Raw genomic sequence first — 19964 nt, 5'->3', positions numbered from 1 at the left:
GAGGATAAAGAAGAGAAGAAGGTGAAGTGGAGGTGGGGGGATTATGATATGGAAATAAGGATGGTCGCGGTAACACGAAAAGACCCAGGTTTTTTGATGTATCGCATTCCACCGAATAAGAGGAAAATGAGGAGCCTGTACTCCATTCATAATACCAAGGCAAGATTGACAATTGTTTGCAGAAGGGAAATGCAAATTGCTACCATGCATAAATCTAAGGGCATTAACATGAGGAAATTGCAGGTTACTACCAGGAGGGGCAAGAATTCCATACGATAGATCTACGGGGGAAAATTTATTCTGGGAAGTTTTCTTGGTAAATACCTGCACTTTGAAAGATGAAGGAACTACAACTTTGACATTTATTCTTGGTATCTCGACATTAATTCTATTTTGATGTGCTAAAGAGATCCTTCTGTTCTGGGTTTCACTGCGATGACTAAATTTGTTCTGAGGAGGAACGACGAGGGTTTCCATGCTAAATGTTTTATATTATTTGTCAACCCTGAATAACCCTGGTTGGAAAATGATGAGAAATATTGAGCAGAAAATGTTTTAAGATTCTAATTTTCCCTCAATAAACATTTGTAGCCTTAGATCCTATTGGTACAAGGTTCGTTGTTTCTAATAAAATGAGATAAAACAACGCCTTTAGTACAAATAGCAAAAAAAAAATTTCTTGTCAAATTGTCAAGAAAATTTGACTACAATCGGAGTGCTTCAGCTACTAACGCTGTGAAGTTCTATGATACAGAGAGAATCCTTTGAATTTGAGGCAGGAAGGCGCAAAATCAGATTACTTAACAGTCGATATTTACAAAGATTCTTCAAATGCAAGAATCCTTTTCCGTGTCGAGCTTCTCTCGTCGTGTAAATCAAGAAAAAATGACAAAAGTGGCCTTTAGAAACAACGGCCTACCCTTCTTTCTGTCAAATAATGTTCACAAACTTTCAACTATGCAAACGCTTCTTCAGCAACGCCGAGAACCTCTCTTTGGTAAGAAAATGTTCACAAATTTCCCACAGTGTAGGCGTGCCTTCTGTGACAACCTATCCATGCTTGCAAGAACGTAGAATAATGACTGTCTAGGAATCAGATTTCCAATAGAATTCGCCTTTTGGCACTGTCAAGAAAACAAATTAAATTTCCTTCATCAGCGAGAGGTTAAGTTTCAACTAGTACCAACATCTTGACGTTTGCAAGCTTAATTGAGAAAAATCTTCTAAATTTTGACCGACGAGGCAAAGAACTTAAACTTTCGCACTCGAATAGAAAAAGATATGGTTTAGGCACTTACAACATAATCTCCAAAGACATGTTTTTGTTTAAATTCAAGCTTTCAACATAATCTCCAAAGACCTGTTTTTGTTTAAATTCAAGATTTCATATGAAGAAACCACATCCACTTCATTTAAGCACCAAAACTTTGGAAAAGAAATACTTTACAAAACCACTAGCTTTGGTTGAAATAGATCCTAAATACGAGGTTGAGCATAATTGAATCGAGGAATGTCAAATTCAGAGCTATGTAGACACTTATTTTAACCATGAACTTTTAAAATTTTAGATGGCTCGAGCCTCCGTCACTTTTGATTCGACAGTTTCTCATCATAAACCTTTAACTACACTTGGATTTTTCATAGTGACTCCATAGTTCCTTAAGGCATTGGTCCATCAAACATCTTCAACCAAAAATCCCCCAAAAATTCTTCACCTTTACTTTTTGTTTGTTTTTACAGCCCAGGGTTTTCTTGTTAAACTTTTGTCTAAGTTGATTAAATACAAGGGTGTTTCATTTCTCATATCTTTCGAATGCTTGGATCTCACAAGCTAAACAATAGTTTCATGGTTTATCTTTAGCATTGCCAGGATTAAGGATTAACCTATGTTTATCATTAATTGTCACATCTAAAGATCTACCCTAAATATTTAAAGTCTCATCTTTCTGATTGGGTTGCTTTCAAAACAAGCCTCAAAATGTATGTTAAATGGTTGCTCTTGCTCCCGTAAGTTCACATACTAAGGATTTAGGGTAAGTGTTGCACCATTTTCTTGATCTACACATTACAGAGCGTCGACCCTAAATCAAGGTGAACGACTTGCTTGGAAAGTTGAATAAATTCTGCCCTAATTGCTTGACGTTCAGGGCTACAAATCTAATTCTTTTTAGATCTGAATTTGTTTATGAGAAATAAAGCACACTAATGGCATAATAATCATTTATTGCTCATCATAACATTCAAATGCATGAGATTCACACCTTCCAAGTCACTTTCATGATGGAACAATTGACTGCATAAACGGTTTAATTTTCAGTCTGTTTCCATTGCTTTCTTGCAATCATTCTGATAAATCTAGCAGCAAAAAACATCTCCAAGGACAGAGTCATGCCAAAACAAGATGAACAATCTGACTAATATAATTGGAACGATCTGTGTTCTTGAAGTTCGATGTCTGGAGTTTGAGATCACATTATTCTGATCTGCAAGTATTCATGATGGGTTTGGTATTTTATAGCTTGATACATCTTCTAAAGACTCACATTAACGCATGAACAAGCCTATCTCTCAGCCCTTTGGAATTTACAAACAAGGTTTGCTAATCTGCAATCAGATCACACCAATCAGATCACACTCTGCTTTGTCAAAACGTTTCCTTTTTGCGACAATTTTTGCATGACTGATATCTCAGGTATATCCAAAACTAAATCAGTGCTGATAACAACCCAAATATCTACTCAATAATACTAGCATCACACTGGTTCTATCTTCTGTTGCTAGGGGTTCAAGTACTGGCTTTTACTGCAGAATTCCTGAGTTCATGCTAACGTCCTGAATGATCAAACTTTGGGGTGTATTTGCATCATTGTTATGTCAACTTTCTTGTTCTGGAACTAGTATATATCTTCTATTTTTTATTATTGTGGATGCATTGTTTTACATACATAGTCTTGTGCTTTGGTGCTGGTGTCTTTCTGTCATATCTGAACATCATTAATGTGTTTATTTGGCACTAGTTTGACCATTGTATGCTGGAATCTAAACTTTGATTTCATTTACAACATTTCTCTCTTGAATTTTGGAAAATTTTGACATTGTTTCAAATTTGATTCATATTTGAAATAACACTTGAATGCTCATTAATTGGTATACATCTGGAAGCACTAAGGGAGCATTTCTCCGCTATTTCATCATTTACACAGTAACATATGTATGACATTCATTTTTTTTTCTTGCAATCACTTCACTGGATATGCTATACTTGGGTTCTTCATAATGACAATTTTGTGGTGAACATTCTTTTAAGCACTAGAAATATCTCCTCGATACATTTTGAATTGTAAGCAGAACTTCGGCGAAAATCACATGAGGAAAGACCTTTGTCGACGCGTTTCGAACCAACCAGTGTGGTTCATCGTCAGGACAAGTTGAAGAAACAAATCCAGCTTAGCATGTTAAATAGTCTGAGCAGAGACTCCAACGGCTAAATCGACCAATGGCTAATTTTGACCTACGGACCCAGGTCAAATTGCTATTCATTAATTTAATAATATTATTATTATTTTAATATTAATACCAAAAAATATTTTAAAAAATTAAGATATATATATATATATATATATATATATATATATATATATATATATATATATAAAGTTATAATATTAGGTTATTAATAAAAGTTAGGATTCAAAATAAATAAAATACTATTAGTGCTTAGTTTAAGAAGATAATTCACTTATTTATTTAAATTATTCACTAATTAATGTTAATATAAGATATATATATATATATATATATATATATATATATATATATTACAATTAAAATCATACAGTTAAGGTTAAAAATATCAATAAAATAATTTAAATGGTTAGTTAGAAAAGGTAATTTATTTAATTTAATTAAATTATTTGTTATTATATATTAATAATATAAGTAATTTTCTGTTTAATTAAGTTATTTATTAAATATAATTAATATTATATTAGTAATATAATATTATGGATCACAAAAGTTCTGCTTACAACTATTATGGATCACAGAAGCCTCAATTCAATAACATTTTGAATTGCTGATCATAAAGCATACCATTTAATCTATATGTTGTTGTTTCAGAACTCATCTAATGGTCATACTCAATGTTGATGTTGGCATACCTTTTGTGGTGATGACTGCTTAGCCTAAAGGCTAATACATAGAAGGGGATAACATCGAATATTGGGAAATATGGTCACTGTCCATGTGCCATAACTATCATATTTCACTTGGAAATTTGCAATTTCCATCATATACAATTGGCATATTAAGTGCACACTGTTTACATGACATATAATTGGGATATATAATTTGTACAAACCAGTGGTGGATGTTCCCTGAATGCTGGTGAATTTCCTTGATCCCTTAAAGTAATATTGATACATGGATTTCTCACTGTTTACTAAATATGAAGTTTATTGTATGGAATACCATCACACATATTCTTAACCATTATGCTCACTCAAGCTATACTAATAATCTAATTTTTAGGTCATGGCCAAGCCAAACATGAATTTGGTTTATGAGACCCCTTGTTTCTTGGACAAGGGATCTGCCTCCTTGCAGTGATTTGACTACTAAAGTCTATGGAGGTTTACATTCTCTACACCCCTCTAGATTCGAATCTATGACCTATTACAAGGAAATACATGTTCTTAACCATTAAGCCCACCAAGGCCATTATAAGCTTTATCTTTGTACAACTTTTAATCTTAACATTGCATGCTTTCTGTAGATGGATGATTATAGAAATAAGAAGATGAGGTTGTTAAGCTTCTTGGAACCTATATATGGAGACACTAGATCTGCAATATAGTGAGGATGTCACAACAAAGACCTAATTATAGAAATTTCGTTTATGGTTGTAATGCTCATGACTTCTGTTGACTAGCACGTGTAATTTAAATACCCTCTACTTGAAACATAGGGATATAGTATAGAGTGGTTTGAGTTACTACGAAGCCCAAAACATGCCAAGAGTTTTCCCTAAGTGATCTAGTACTATCCTTACCATTTGATAGTTTTTTTAAAGGCATGGTTAATTGGTTAAGGTGTTCTTAATTGAATTGAACTTCTCCAAAAATTGATTTTCGCTAGAATGCATCAATCTCGCATGGTGAGATTTAATGTAATGGTTTCTTCTAATCCATACATATTAAGCCTAGTCTTGTCACTAAGTATGCTTTGTCATGTTGTTTGTTTATTAAGACAAAGAAATCTAGAAAGTAATCAAGAAATTAGTTAAAAATGAAGAGGTACAGGCACCAAGGCAAAATTCCAAGACAGAAGAAGAAACAACCCTCAAAAGAAGTGCTAACACATGTCACCTAACGCTGAGGAAAAGAGGATGCCAACCAAATTATTGCATGAAGCATTTCAGATAGAGACATAACAAAAATAGCATAGGGGGTGGATGATTAGAGTGGTCATAAGAACTTGAATGTTTGTGTTAGGTTTTACCCAACGTAGCTCTACAGTAGGTACTTGACATGGCTCTAGTTGACACTTGAAGTCTAATGACTGATCCCTATAGCAGTGGCTTCGTGAGCACCAGACAATTGGCCTTCTCAGAGTTAGACGTTTGAGCAGGGAGATGAATCAACAACTGCTACCACTTAACCTGCAAGGGACACCTACCAGTACTAGACTGGAACTATTTGTAATTGCCTTGCCCTATATAAATTATTATCTTTTGAAATGTTTTGTACAGTTTTGACTGGCTGGAACTTTCACTAGTTTACTTATCTATTTACTGGGTATTCAGGTTGGAGCTACCTTCTTAAGTTGAATTAAGATAATTTGACATTGTATGCACATACAAACTGCATATTCTCAAACTGGAATCTGGTCTACAAAGTATCTTTACTTTTGATGTTAGCCCTAGTTTTGTTGCTAAGTGTGCTTTGTTGTGTAGTCTATTTTTTTTACTTTTTTGTGAAGACAAAGGAACCTAGAAAATAATCAAGGAATTTTCAAAAAAATGAATAGGTACAGGGAACAAGGAAAAACAATAAAACTAGCAAGCAAACAATCCAAAGAAAAATGGGCTGACATGATGTAACCTAAGGTTGAGTAAAAGAGGATGCCAAAAATTATTGCATGGTGCATAACAGATGGAGGCCTGACAAAGATGGTCTAGTGGGGTAGAATTTTCTAGTGAAAACATAGATTGAATACTATGGACTTGTGTAAGGCTTACTGTGATAGTTGTTTTTAATGATCTTAAATTAAATGAGAAGATCAATTCGTAGAGAATTTGGGATTTTAGAATGGAAGCTTATTTAGTCAATAAAAAACCAATGAAAATATTAGGATACACTTTTACCCTTATTCTAGTGTTGAATAAAAATGTCGTGAAAAATAATGTGTCTCTAGTTTTGGATAAAAGGACCCTCAACTTTCTTCGCAACTTTTGTGGTCACTGGCCACTTATGAAAGGAGTAGGCATCTTTAGAAATGTGGTGCCATTTAGAGGGGAAATACTAATAGCAGCAGGGCAAAGGAAATTATTCCATTCGTTTATTTAATTCTCATTTGTCTGGTCATATTGTGAGCTGCAATATATATCATGAAATTGTTTTAGTAGTAGTAAACAATGATTAAATATATAAAAACTTTGACATTTAGAGGACATTTCTCTCAAATTACAAAAAAAAATAAAGTATGAAAATCATGAGGGAAACAGTTTCTGAAGTTTTGAGTCTTTTATTTTCAAGTTAACTAATTGGTTTGGAAGATGAAAAGCCAACAAATTGGAAGAGTGAGACTTTTATATTCACTAAGGTATTTATACACATGAAACTTATACTAGCACCTTCTAGTGGAATTGATAATGCACTAATCAGTTGCTTGCCAATATTTTGGTTTTGGTACCACCTTATAACATATCCGGTTTCAAATGCTATTTTCCATGGTGGACAGTTGAATCTGTCTCAACTCTAATTGTTATCGAGGGTTTCACAAGGTTATCACATGAGCATCTATGATGCCCATTTTGACGTAGATAGATACCCATGCTAAGGCTCTATTTTGCAGCCCCGTGTTATTATTTATGATCATGCAATTGGTTGGACACGTGAAACTACTTATATAAATCAATTGATAGATTTGATATTGACGATGGAAATGGTTGATGTATGGCCTAAATGTATGACTCACTTAGTGGTGAATTATCTAGTGCGTGACTTATCAGAATTATTTTGTTTCATATATGACTCAAGTGGATATGATTGGTTTAAATGAATGACTTAGTGAATTTATGATTTATTTCTAGTATGAATTGCAATATTGACAAGTGGATACTAGACTTAATAACATGAGGATTATATATCTTGTTGTTATATAAATGCATGAATGAGAGCTAACCCATAGGGGGAAAGAACTATATGATAGCCAAGATCTACTCTTCCATTGAGGGAAAGTCGAGACATCTCATGAGGAAGGTATAATGTACATTGTTCTATTACATTTGGTATCTACTTGATATGCACTCATATGACATGAGTAAAATACAAATGACAGGTGGTGAGACTACGTGACTGGATTATTCGATGACAAGTCCAACCAACGCTGTAGTGTGGTTCGTGTTAGGGCGTTGACCCTAGTTGTAAGGAGGGGTGGAGGTATTTCCCACCCTGTATCCTCCGAAACCTGGAATCGTGGGAGGGCAGTGGTAGACACGCTCCTTAGACATGTGATGATGATTGCCAGTTGCCTGCTGGGGAAGTTAGGTCGATGTATTCGACGCTTCCACCATGTCCGTTTTATCAGTGGTTAGTATGGATGTTTCCATTGATAAAGAAATAGACGACAGATAGGGTGGGAATGGAAGTAGGTCAGGATGGATAGGAGGATAAAAATCAGTTGAAGACTCTTGATGGGAAGTAATGTCATTGTCTGACTTATCAAATTTTACTATTATAACTCTCTCTGGTTTGCTATGCTTTCGAACTCCTTGTATCTTTTCATTCTAAGTTCGGGACGAATTTTTCTGAAGGAGGGGTGTATGTAATGCCCCACTTAAATCTTATCCTGCAAATTTTATTAATGTTTACATTATCTGAAAATATTGAGAAATATTGGTCTAATATAAAATTCATGATTTCTATTATTCAAATTCCCAACTTACCTTCTCAAATTGAATCTTAGGTAGGATATGGTCTCCTTCCATTATTTCAAATAATATATATATTCATCTCACATTCCCCAATGTACCCTCACATTTACTAGGGAGAAGACATGGTCCTCTCCATTTAATTACATCTCACATTCCCCAATGTACCCTCACATTTACTAGGGAGAAGACATGGTCCTCTCCATTTAATTACATCTCACATTCCCCAATGTACCCTCACATTTACTTGGGAGAAGACATGGTCTTCTCCAATTATATATATATATATATATATATATATCACATTCCAAAATGTAGTTTCAGATTTACTTGGGAGAAGACATGGTCCCCTCCCATTGATTTCCCAATTTTATATTCATGTCACATTTCCAAATGTACTCCAAACTTTACTTGGGAGAAGAGAAGTCAACTGTAAGGATGGATGAGAAGTTAATGACATTAATGAGAGGTGGTTGAGATGGAGAAGGGAGGGAGAGTATAAAAAGGGAAGGGGGAAGGGAGAAAAGAGGGAGGTTGAGTCTTGCTTATGATTTTGGGGTTGGTTGTGATTTTAGGATTTGTTGTGATTTTTGGAGACCTTAGGAACTTGTGGAGGTTTCTTGGGTTGTTGAGAGGAGGGAAATATTTTTCTTCTTGGCTTGGATCATTCATCTTGGACACACACACTACATCTAGTTGGACTTGGGCTTGGAGAGCTAGGGAACCTGTGGAGGTTTCCTGGGCTAGGAATTATTTCCTAGTTGGCTGGGAGGTAAATCTAGTTGGGCCAGTCAAGAGGAGTGTTCAGTAGGAGTAGCAGCTCAAAGGCATCTCCACCAGCCACTGGTACAACTATTCCTTTGTAGATTACTTAGGTAAATTTATTAAAATGAAATGTTCTCCATAAGTTATAAGGATTAGAATGTAAATGGTAAAATTTTATTTGTTTAAAATTCTTGTAAGAAAGTAAACTATTGCCTCTTATTGCATTTAAATTCATCAGAAGTAGATCTATTAGAAGACCCTACGATTGGGCTCTTATAGAACTAGTCTCATAGTCCGATATATTTTCAGCAAACTTTACATCTCTTCTAATGATAACATTTTTGGATTTGGGTGGAAGAAGTCTATATCCTTTGACATCTTCAGAATATCCAACAAAAATACATTTTTCACTCTTAGGTTCTAAGGCTTTATGTTTCTCATCGGGAATATGGGTCCATGCTTTACTTCAAAAAACACGAAAGTGACTTACATATGGTTTAATTGAGCTCCATGCTTCTTTTGGAGTGATATTCTTTAAAACCTTAACAGGAGTACGATTTACTATGTAATTTGCACAGTTAATTGCTTCCGCCTAAAAATTAAGACTAAGCCCTTTAGTTTGAAGCATACAATTAGCCATTTCCTTTAAGGTGCGATTCTTCCTTTCAGCTACACAATTTTGTTGTGGAGTATATGGAACAATATGTTGCAATTGAATTCCATGCTCAGTGCAAAAGTTGATGAATTTGTTGTTAACATATTCTCCGCAATTATTAGATCTTAGCTTAAGAATTTGATGTCTAGATTGTTTCTCAATATAGGTGTTAAAGGAAAATAACATGTTAAAGACTTCACTCTTGAGTTTTAAGAAGTATACCCAAGTGCGTCTGGAGAAATCATCAATGAAAGTTAAGAAATACTTGTAGCAAGAGAATGAAACAACTAGAAGTGGACCACATAAATCACTGTGCACAATATGTAAAGGGACTGAGGCATGTCAAGAGGCACGTTTTTCAAAATTATCCCGATGATGTTTTGTGAGTACATATTCGGAACAAACACCATCCCTGCCAGATACCATAGGAAGACCTGTCACCATATTTTCCTTACATAGATTTTGAAGGGAGCGATAGTTTAAGTGACCAAATCGCTCATGCCAAAGTTTGCTCACTTCATCATTATGAGCAACAAATACCGAGGGAAGAGTTGAGGACCCAAGGTTGTTAAACTTATACAACCTTGTAGAATAATCAACAATGCCAGTAGCTAAAATCTATCTAGGATCTCTTAGGTCCTTAATTACACCATCATGAGGTGAAAATTCAATGGTTTTACCTTCACCTAGATGAGTTATTTGATATACAGATAGAAGCTTGTAGGATAAGGTAGGTGTTATCACCCCAAGAAACTCTCCTAGGTTTTATATCAGAGATGCTCGGGAACATTACAAACTCAACAAAAATATTGGAAAATGGTGGATGAATGAAAGAAATGCTGCATATTCAAGCCAGATAACCACTTCTACTATGCTTGACCCCAGACATGGGTGAACACCCCCAGACTACAAGGCTTTAGATCACCAATTACTCACAGTTTGAAGAAAATGTGATGATGGAGAATACCGATCACACCAACAGATGCATAGGACCCTGTGATGGCCAGCTGCAACCAGTTTAAAGGTCTATAATTCTATTTCCTAATGCACAGACAGGATGACAACTCTTTGGCATTAAAACAATAGAAACCTGCATACAAATTCAATGATACAACAAGATACTAACATAGAGGTGGGATGACAGCCCTTCTAATGCTAAACATCAACAACACATGAATAAATGCATAACAGGCACAACCTGGAATAAAGAAGAAGAAGTGGAAAGTGAGCAATTAACAACAAAAGAAGCTTGCATTAGATGAAAGTGAAGACCAGAAACTGCAGGTGTCACAATAGTTGCAGTCTCCAGAAGTTGAAGTTTACATCAAGATAACATTCATCAACCTCATTACATCTTGTTTTTCAGTATATATGGAGTTTTTTCACAAAAAATATTTGCTAACATATGCGTGGAGGGGTCATAACTGACCACCAACCGCATTTACAATTAGATATGGTCTCTGATACAATTTAGCTGCTTTAATGGACAAAATGACCTTTCTGCTGCTCTGTTGTACTCCACAAACAGGTGAAAAGCCATGTTTATCTGCTCAAGGTTGTCCTTCTTGTCCTTGGAGGTACACTGTGTTGAATGCGATAGCTGAGGGTTTTATGTGCAGAGTACCGCATTATGGTTTCTTTCCTTCTTCGCGTACACAGGACAGGCTCAAAACACGGAAAATGCATTGACAATGGACGATGGACTGAGCATGAATATTAACCGTTGGATGACAAAATGGACGGTGGAGATCGGAGTATGCGGGCTATCGGGAGAAAGTGTGAACAGATGAACGATGGCCATTGGATCACGGCGGGAATGATCCAACGGCTGACGGGAGCGGAAGATGCGCGGGAGATAGCACGCGGGAGGAGGGTACGGAGGTGGTAAGCAGTTTCCCTGCACCGCTCACGGGGGAAGGGTGGTTTTCGTACCATGGGGCACGATCAAGTATAAAACGCCGCGTGGTAGATGGGATGGCGGGGGAAACCACTTTCCCATGGGCTAATGGGCGAGCGGTTTATGAGAGTGGGAGCTACGTATGTCGTTAGATCAGAAAAAGGAGGATCAGACGGCTAGGGTTAAAAGAGCGTATTTCAGGTGATGTGACAAGTGAGGGCCCGCTGATAGTGATGTTTTTATTATATGTGCACGGTTATGTGAATAACAACATATGGGTTTTGAAATTAGGCGAACAAAGGCTTTAACTAAATAAAGGGACTTACACATGGTTATATAGTATTTGAACAAAAAACGCGCGGGAGTCCAGGAAAAAGGGTTTATGAGGGGTTTTGGGAGAAAAACAGGAAATAAGGGGTTTAAAGGAGAATAAAGAGGATTCAAGGGGAAGAAAGAAACAAAGGTGTGGGGAGTTATAAGGGAATACAGAAAATGAAAGGGAAGGATAAAATAAACTGCTGTAAGCTTTTTGCAACCCAAACGAGCATTGCCTGACCTGATTTTATCCATCAAATATTGCAAACTGTAGCAGAGCTAACAGTAGGAATAATAATACATCATTAAATTGATAATTGTCTAGATGAATAGTTCTAGTCCCTACAACACTAAGAGATCTATCATTACCAACATATATATTTTTGGTGTTACAATCATTTAAAGAAGAAAACATGGATTTTATTTTTGCCATGCATTAATAAGCTCCAGAATCAATGAGCCACTCATGAGAATGATAAGAGGAAGATACATTTAGTGCATAACTATACTGAGATGCTTGAAAACCACATGCATAAAGTGTTATTCCTGAAGATGAAGTTGAAGTTGAAGTTGAAGAGTGCTCCAAATGGATGCTTCTTCATTGCTGCTTCCAAGGCTTCCATCTTTTTAAAGCATTTGGATTCTAAGTGGCCATCATTATTACAAAAGTTGCAATGTCTATCAGTCTTCTTCCCTTTGTTTTATTTTCCTTTTCATTTTGTTGAATTGATTTTTCATTTTGAGACTAAAATTGCTTAGGACACTTGTTTGGTTTAAGACCATTCTTTTTAGTATGCTTCTTTCTAGGATTATTTGAATTTGGTTGCTGCTGGACTGCTAAGGCTTTCTTAGAAGAGTTTCCAATATTAAGAAGACCAAGATGTAAGAGTTTTTCTTGTTTTCTTATTAAAGAATCACAAAAGGCATCAAAATAAGGGGACTTGTAGTCTTGTCTTTGAGAAATAAAGGTTTCTATTGTAAAATGGAAGGTGGAAACAAACACAGAGTAGGCTGGTTCCAACTTAGTAAGAATGGAATAGATAAGGCTACCATCTTCTTTCTTAACCTTAACACCTTCCAAGAGAAGTATAAGGGTCTTGAACTTGGGCAAAAAATATTCAATGGAAGAAAAATTATTAAGGTCCAACGTAAGCAACTAATTTTCGAGTTGATGGACTCTAATTTCATTTTTAATTCCAAAAACTTTATTGAGATGTTTCATTGCTTCATCAAGGGTATCAAGTTTTGCGACATAGAATCTAAGGTTTGGAGAAATAGACATGCCTATCAACCCACATTCTTGATCTTGCCTATTTTCGTATTTGGCTTGCTTATCTTCATCTTTAGGTTTAGCCTCTTGGCTTAAGACTATCCTATAAAGATATTTACTTCTAAGTAAATCCTCAATGTAGGATAACCATTGGAAGTAGTTGGTGCTGTCAAGAATAACTTGGCATGAAATTTCCATTTTAACATAAACTTAAGATGTAGATGTTGAAACTAAGTGTTTCAAGGGAAAGATCTCGAAAATTAGGTTAATTAAAAAAAAAGACGGCTTCGAGATGAAGATGCTATATCTTTTTGAAGAAAAGTTGTTGAAGATGCCGACGAAGTAAGTGAATGCACGGACATGAATGATAATGTTATATTTAAAAAAAATACCCCCCCTTTCCAAGCTTAAACTAATTAACTCACTTAAAAAAAAGAATTTATGTGACCCACTTTTATAAATAAGTGAAAGTCATTTTTACAATGGTACTTTATGAGCTACCCACTAAATTCTAACTTAGATAAAAGAGAAAGAGACTTTAGAATTATAAGTGACTCACTTTTTATAATGGGTGAGAACACTTTACATAAAGTAATTTTAAAGCATAAGTTACATGTGCTTTTTGAAAAAATAACTCAAAAAAAAGAAAGACTTGAACCCAAGACCTTTATTCTCATAAAGTAAATTTGGACCAAGTGAACTTAGTTTAAAAGATTATTAATTTTTGGAAAAGATGAAGGTTTTTTTTTTTTTTTCATTGAAGCTTTGGAGTGTGTGCTTACTTGAGAAAGTCCTTTTTGCCTCAACATCTTAAAAATAATGGAGCTAGGGCTACGAAAAACCTTTTTGTGTGGAACAAAAGGGTTTCCTCACTAGAATAGATGCTTCTAACACAATAGAGCAATCTTCTCGACCCGAAAGCGTCTAGCTACTGTAGATCTAGGAAATGACAGTCAGATGTAGTTGTACCGGCTTCGGATTTGGATCACCAATGGATGCGACCCTCAAATAGCTTTGATACCATGTATGAATTTACAGGGTAAGTTCCTCAGATAGAACACCAAAGGACACCGCTCACAAACAACTCACAGATCAATACACTAGTATTTTTAATGTGGTTAAAACCCTCAAAGAGGGAAACAATCAACAACTTGAGCCAACACGACCACTTTAGGCAATTTTTAATGTAAAATAAAGAAAATTTACATAAGATTCTCTCATGAATGGTCACCTTACAAATGACCCTCCATGCTCTTTAAATAGAGATCATGGACCAATCGGGTGTCAAGCCACAAATCAAGCGTCAATAATACCGAGGAGAGAATGAACCATCAAATCACTTCATGTCTAGAACATATCATGACTGTAGGATTGTAAGTTACAAAAGTACATACTAAAGAAACACACTTTACCTAACTATACACTAGACCAAGTTATACTTAACTATTTCCTATGTGTCCGAATATCCTAACAAATCTCTTAATAAATGTGATAACATTAATAACTTATTAATTTATTTGACCATTTTTATAGTTAAAATTTTTATTAACTATAATATATCATTTTCTTTTAAATAAAATCTTAAATATTAATTTAATTATTATATTTATAAATGTGACAACATTATTTTATTAATGTGTTTGAGCAAATGTTATTAATGTATTTGACTATTTTTCTCTCGTCATGGATCATTAATTATAATGGAAAAGGGTATTGATTTTCTTATTGAAATAATTGGTGCTTGTTTAGATGTTGTTTCCTTAGCCACCTTTGTCTCTACAACATTCTCATAATCAATACCAGGCTACGTTAGGACATTAATGGGTTGGGTTGGAGCTTAGGGAGGCTTGGGTTTGGGTGCAAAGTGGGGTGTTTACCAAGGCATGACATGATGTTTTAGGCCAAGTTACAGGAAAGGAAGGCTATTTGTTCATTAATGTTTTTTCATGACACCATAAAGTGTGAATAAAGAAAGAAGACAAAAATAAGACAACCTTCACAGTAGAATGAGCTTAATACACTTACAATTCCATGCCATTTAGTTTGAAGATTAGATCCTGTGTGAACATTCCTTCTTATAGTTTCCTTCTACCGCTAGTATAGATGCCCTCTCTTCTATAATCGATGTAGATCATACAATACTTATATATAACTATCCACGCGACAATTTTTTTTAAACCACAGTTATAATTTTTATTAAATAATCTTTATTTAAATAAAGATTTAAATATTAAATTAATTTTCCTTAACTAATCTTTGTAGTGTTATTCTTAAATTATATACCCATGCAATTCCATATTATGAAAAGAAGTCAAAGTTAACTAGACAACGCACAAGCAATTATTTACACCATATATTTCTAATATTAAGATTGGGTGTGACATAAATATATATATTTTTATACTAAAGCACTTAAAAGTGTCCTTAACTTTGTATGCTTCCTTTTAAGGTAGATGATGAAAAAAGTAACTAGGCCTAGCGATTAAAAGCTTCTTACAAGCTTGATTCATGGAATTTTTATTTTTAAAAAACTTTTGTTTTTGAAGAGTCTATATCATGGGTTTCACTCATAGTTTATAAAAAAATAAAATTATATATTTATATGTAGAATTTTATTAGGTGATAGGTTATTTGTGTAATTTAATAATATAAATGTAGAGTATACATGCATTATAATGTTTCATAAATTACTTTACTCACATCCATCACTATATCTAAAATAATGAGGAGCATGATATTATTTGTTCATGAAAGAGTGAAACAACATAGGTCTTAATGGGACATCAACCATTCATGTCTATTGATCATTGTTACATTACCATGGAAATATCCTTGGTCATACATCTTTGTTTGTATCGCCTTATCAAACTTATGTTTTGGATTTGGTATCTCAAACCCTCTCATTTGTTAAGATCCATTCGACGACCATTGGTTTAGCCTTATATTTCCACGTGGATCCTTAATGTGAGCATTATTGAGTGTGAATTAGGAGTAGGATGTCATTTTTATGCACCACAAGTCCACTTTAGTTAAAGTATGACATCCACGACTATTGTAACCTAGAATCAACCAAATCCAAGCCAATTTAATTATACAGTTTATTAAGTGACACAAAAGTTACATCCTTCACAAAACATTGTATCACTTCAGCAATCATTTCTTGTTGACATATTGCATCACAAAAAATATAACTTTTGCATGAGAACAAAGCTTCCTCCTACATGGTGTTTTGCAGCCTACATTTTTTGACTTGCAAAATAGGGTGTATTGTTTGGATTTGGAGAATGGTTCAATACAAGGCCTGTTGCCGAGATTTGGAGAAGGACGTGACATAGAATGTATTGTCATGATCTAAGGAATGTTGGAATAAACATGGCTCCAAAAACATATTGTACTCACAATTGTTTTAAGTGTGATACAATTTGGGGAAATAAAGCTTTTCACTTTGGGCATTGCAAAGATTTTCAATTTGATGTGATAGATTTTTTTGGATCATGGAGCACAACGATTTTATCTTTTGAGTGATGTATTGCATAGGGGTGATGTTTTGGTGGCAATGAGATAGTACATTACTAAAGAGATATTTGCTTCATGATGTGTTGTATAACACCTCATTTTGTTTTCATTGCAACATTTCACATCCTTTAGATTTTTGTGTCTTTGCAATGTTTCTTACTTTCTAAAAGTTTGTTTGCCTTTGAGTTATTTTTTCATTTCATCTATTTTTGTCCATGATGTTTCACACATCATTTTGATTTTCTTGTGACATTTTGCATCATTTAGAATTTTTTACGTTTGCAATGTTTTGTATCCTCATGATGTTTTCAACGGTCTAACGTATTGCACTTCATCTCATTTCTTGCATGACGTATCACATCTTGAAAAAGTTTTTTTCCTCGTGACAATAAATAATTTCAAAGGAATAATTTTCCCAAAAAGCTTCACTAAGAATTCCTTTTCATGCCTTCCAAAAGTTTCTTCCTTTGCAATGTTGTGCACCTAAAGTGTTTTTTCTTGTGAAAGAAGGCATCACCTTAATTTTCCCTTAATTACGAGATATCATATTTCTAAGAACTTCTATTTCCAACAATATATTACATTGCCTAAAAATTTATCTTCATGCGACATATCATGATGCCAAAATTTTCCTTTTCATGTGACGACAATTTTCCCTCACCTCATTAAAGAGAAATTTCCTTCTTTTTTTATCTAAGGTAAATTACCCTCATTGTATCTTTGTAATTTTTTCTTGAACCATTTTTGCACTGAAAGTTTTTTTCCTCTTAAAACACCACATTGCAACAATTTTTTTTAATGTGATACATTGTGGCACTAAAAAATTGCTTCCTTTATGACATTTCTTATGGACACATAAGCCTTTCTTATGGACAATACATGCTTTTATCCTTTTTGGTGTTTGACACCTAATTGTTGTAATACATTGTAGCTCTAAAAAAATGTTTCCTTTATGACATTTCTTATGGACGAATAAACCTTTCTTATGGATGACACAAGGTTTTCTCTTTTTGGTGTCTCACACCTAATTGTTGTGATACATTGTAGCTTTAAAACTTGTTTCCTTTGACATTTCTTATGGACAAATAAAACTTTCTTATGGATGACACAAGGCTTTTTCCTTTAAAAGAAAATCCACATAATACAACTTGTCACAACAAAAAAAATTTCCATGTGCCAACATTATAGGACAAACATTCTTGATACCATATATTACATTCTCCTAAACTTTTCTCTCCATGTTCAACTCTTCATTTCATTTTGCACATAAATTCTTTTATATGCAATACAATGCATGCCACTCAAAATTTGAAGAAAAATTTGCCAAAATGTGTATTACACGAAAATAGAGAATACATATGACATACCCCAAACCAAATCTTCAAATATAATGCACATGAAACTAAACTATCCATAAACCTTATAATGACATAGTACCTTAAAAACAATAATTAATTATTAAATTTTTAGAACTTTACACTAACATATTACCTTAAAAACAATAAGCTAATTATTAATTATTTTAATCGTCAGCCCCATGATATTAAAATGTGTGTAATTTACATTCAAGAAAAATTGCTGGTTATTAATTATTTTGAGTGTGATATATAATACATATATTAATTATTTTTAATTATTTTAAATGTGATACATAATGCAAATACTTTATAACGAGATAGTACCTTCAAAAAGCAGTTGATAATTATTAATTGTTAACGACTTAATTATAAATCTTTAAACCCTCGCAAGGGTCCACCACTTTCATAAAACAAAAAAAACACATGACTACACATGTAAAAACATATAAGTTTTCAATTCAAAGTGAATGTGTGGCCTGTCACTTAAGAATATATGTAGTCAATTAATAACGCGTTGAATATGAGAATTGAAAAGCTTCCCTAAGTTTATAGATAAAATATATATGTATTTATGAGTGATTGGAATTTTTTACAATTATTTAAGTTGTTGGAGTTTTTAAATATAGTACTGTGTAATATTTTGATTTATTCAATATTTCAGATAATAATTTCATCTATCATCAAAAACTAAATAATGAATCAAAATATTAAATAAAACTATTTTGGAAATATCTAACCATATATATTGTGATATTTTCAAATAAAATTACCATTATTATTAGAAAATTTTCCAACAATATACCTGCTTTTATATATATATATATATATACATACATAATATTGTGATATTTGCGAATAAAATTACACTAAAGCTAGTGATAGTAGTTTTATAATTCTTTGAGGTATATTCATTCTTCTGAATGCTATATGAGATTGGGTATGGATGAAAAGATAGTTTCAAAATACGAGTCTTTTACTGGTTCAGTGGCAGACCTGGTATATGGGAGAACTTATCCCAAATGCTGGGACCTCTTCTTCCTTTTCGGGCAGCTCCCTCAAACTGAAACATAATTAAGCAATATAAATATAAATATAACCTTAAGAGTTAACTTAATTCGTGTTTCGCAAATCAGGAGGTCATCTGATCAATTCCTGAAAGTTTTTAGGATCCGGTCTAGATATAAGCCTAAGGGTGTGATCCCCTTCGGGGTCGATCTACCCAGTTCTTAAGGTAGACGTAGCTGTTCATGGATATCCGTGAACCACACGTGGGAAAAAATATAAATATAAAGTACAGGGTAGAAGGAGGAATTTTGAGGAAGGATGGGAACCTGATAGGAGGAAGACGCTGTGCCGAATATAAATCCAGGAGGAAACATTGTTGTGCTGAGTTGTTGAATATCCGCTGCAACAACTGCATGTGCATAATGAGTAGTAGCTGCGAGCAGAAGAAGAAGAAGAAGACGAGAGCGATAAATCTCATACGCCCATTTCATTGGCATCCTTTATAGCCGACGACTGCGAAGTGCAGCAGAATGTAGGCAAGGATGAGTCGAAATTATAGCCGACTGCGAAGTGCAGCAGAATGTAGGTGTAGGCAAGGATGAGTCGAAATGAATAAAAATTAAGCGTTACAAACAACAGTTGTTTGTAACCCAACTTTATATTCACAATGCTGTGTAACCATAGTCATCAATGATATGGAAGGAGGTGCAGCTGCTATATATATATAGTTGAACAAGGAATCTTATTGGCAGAGGGCGAGTTAAGATCGTTCAATTGTTAATGATGAAATATACGAAAGTGAAAACCGGTAGGATGGAGGGATCCGTTCAAAAAATTCACGTTGAAATTCAACGGGTATTCTATTCGACGGTCCAAATTGTAGCCACTCAATTTTGTCCACCCTTTTCATCATTTCATCCTTCATTTCTATGACTCACCCAACTTACTGTACTGCAATTTATATATTTTATGGTACTCTTCCAATTAAAAATGATAAAGCGACATCATGCAAAGAGAATCTTAGAAAGTGC

General features: G+C 34.1%; 1 protein-coding gene across 4 annotated transcripts in view; it reads right to left on the bottom strand.

The window, feature by feature from the left end:
* LOC149152434 (beta-glucosidase 12-like) overlaps positions 1-19715 on the bottom strand; it is a 68329-nt gene extending 48614 nt beyond the window's left edge. Inside the window, exons 1-2 of one of the 4 annotated variants that reach the window (XM_089445813.1) lie at positions 19260-19715; positions 18922-18988 (exon numbers count right to left, since the gene is read on the bottom strand). In XM_089445813.1, coding sequence (XP_089301939.1) covers positions 18922-18988; positions 19260-19430 — 238 coding nt within the window. In that variant the 5' untranslated portion in view covers positions 19431-19715. The remainder of the gene's footprint in view (positions 1-18921; positions 18989-19259) is intronic. The other 3 variants (XM_089445816.1, XM_089445815.1, XM_089445814.1) reach the window with 3 other exon arrangements.
* Between the last annotated feature and the right edge of the window lie 249 nt (positions 19716-19964).

Source organism: Pinus tabuliformis, chromosome 9 (genome assembly GCF_031772625.1).
Source record: "Pinus tabuliformis cultivar Carrire ecotype Pingquan chromosome 9, CPIR1, whole genome shotgun sequence".
NCBI classification, from domain to species: domain Eukaryota; kingdom Viridiplantae; phylum Streptophyta; class Pinopsida; order Pinales; family Pinaceae; genus Pinus; species Pinus tabuliformis.
The sequence above is the reverse complement of the archived record's forward strand: the minus strand, read 5'-3'. Positions and strand labels throughout refer to the sequence as shown.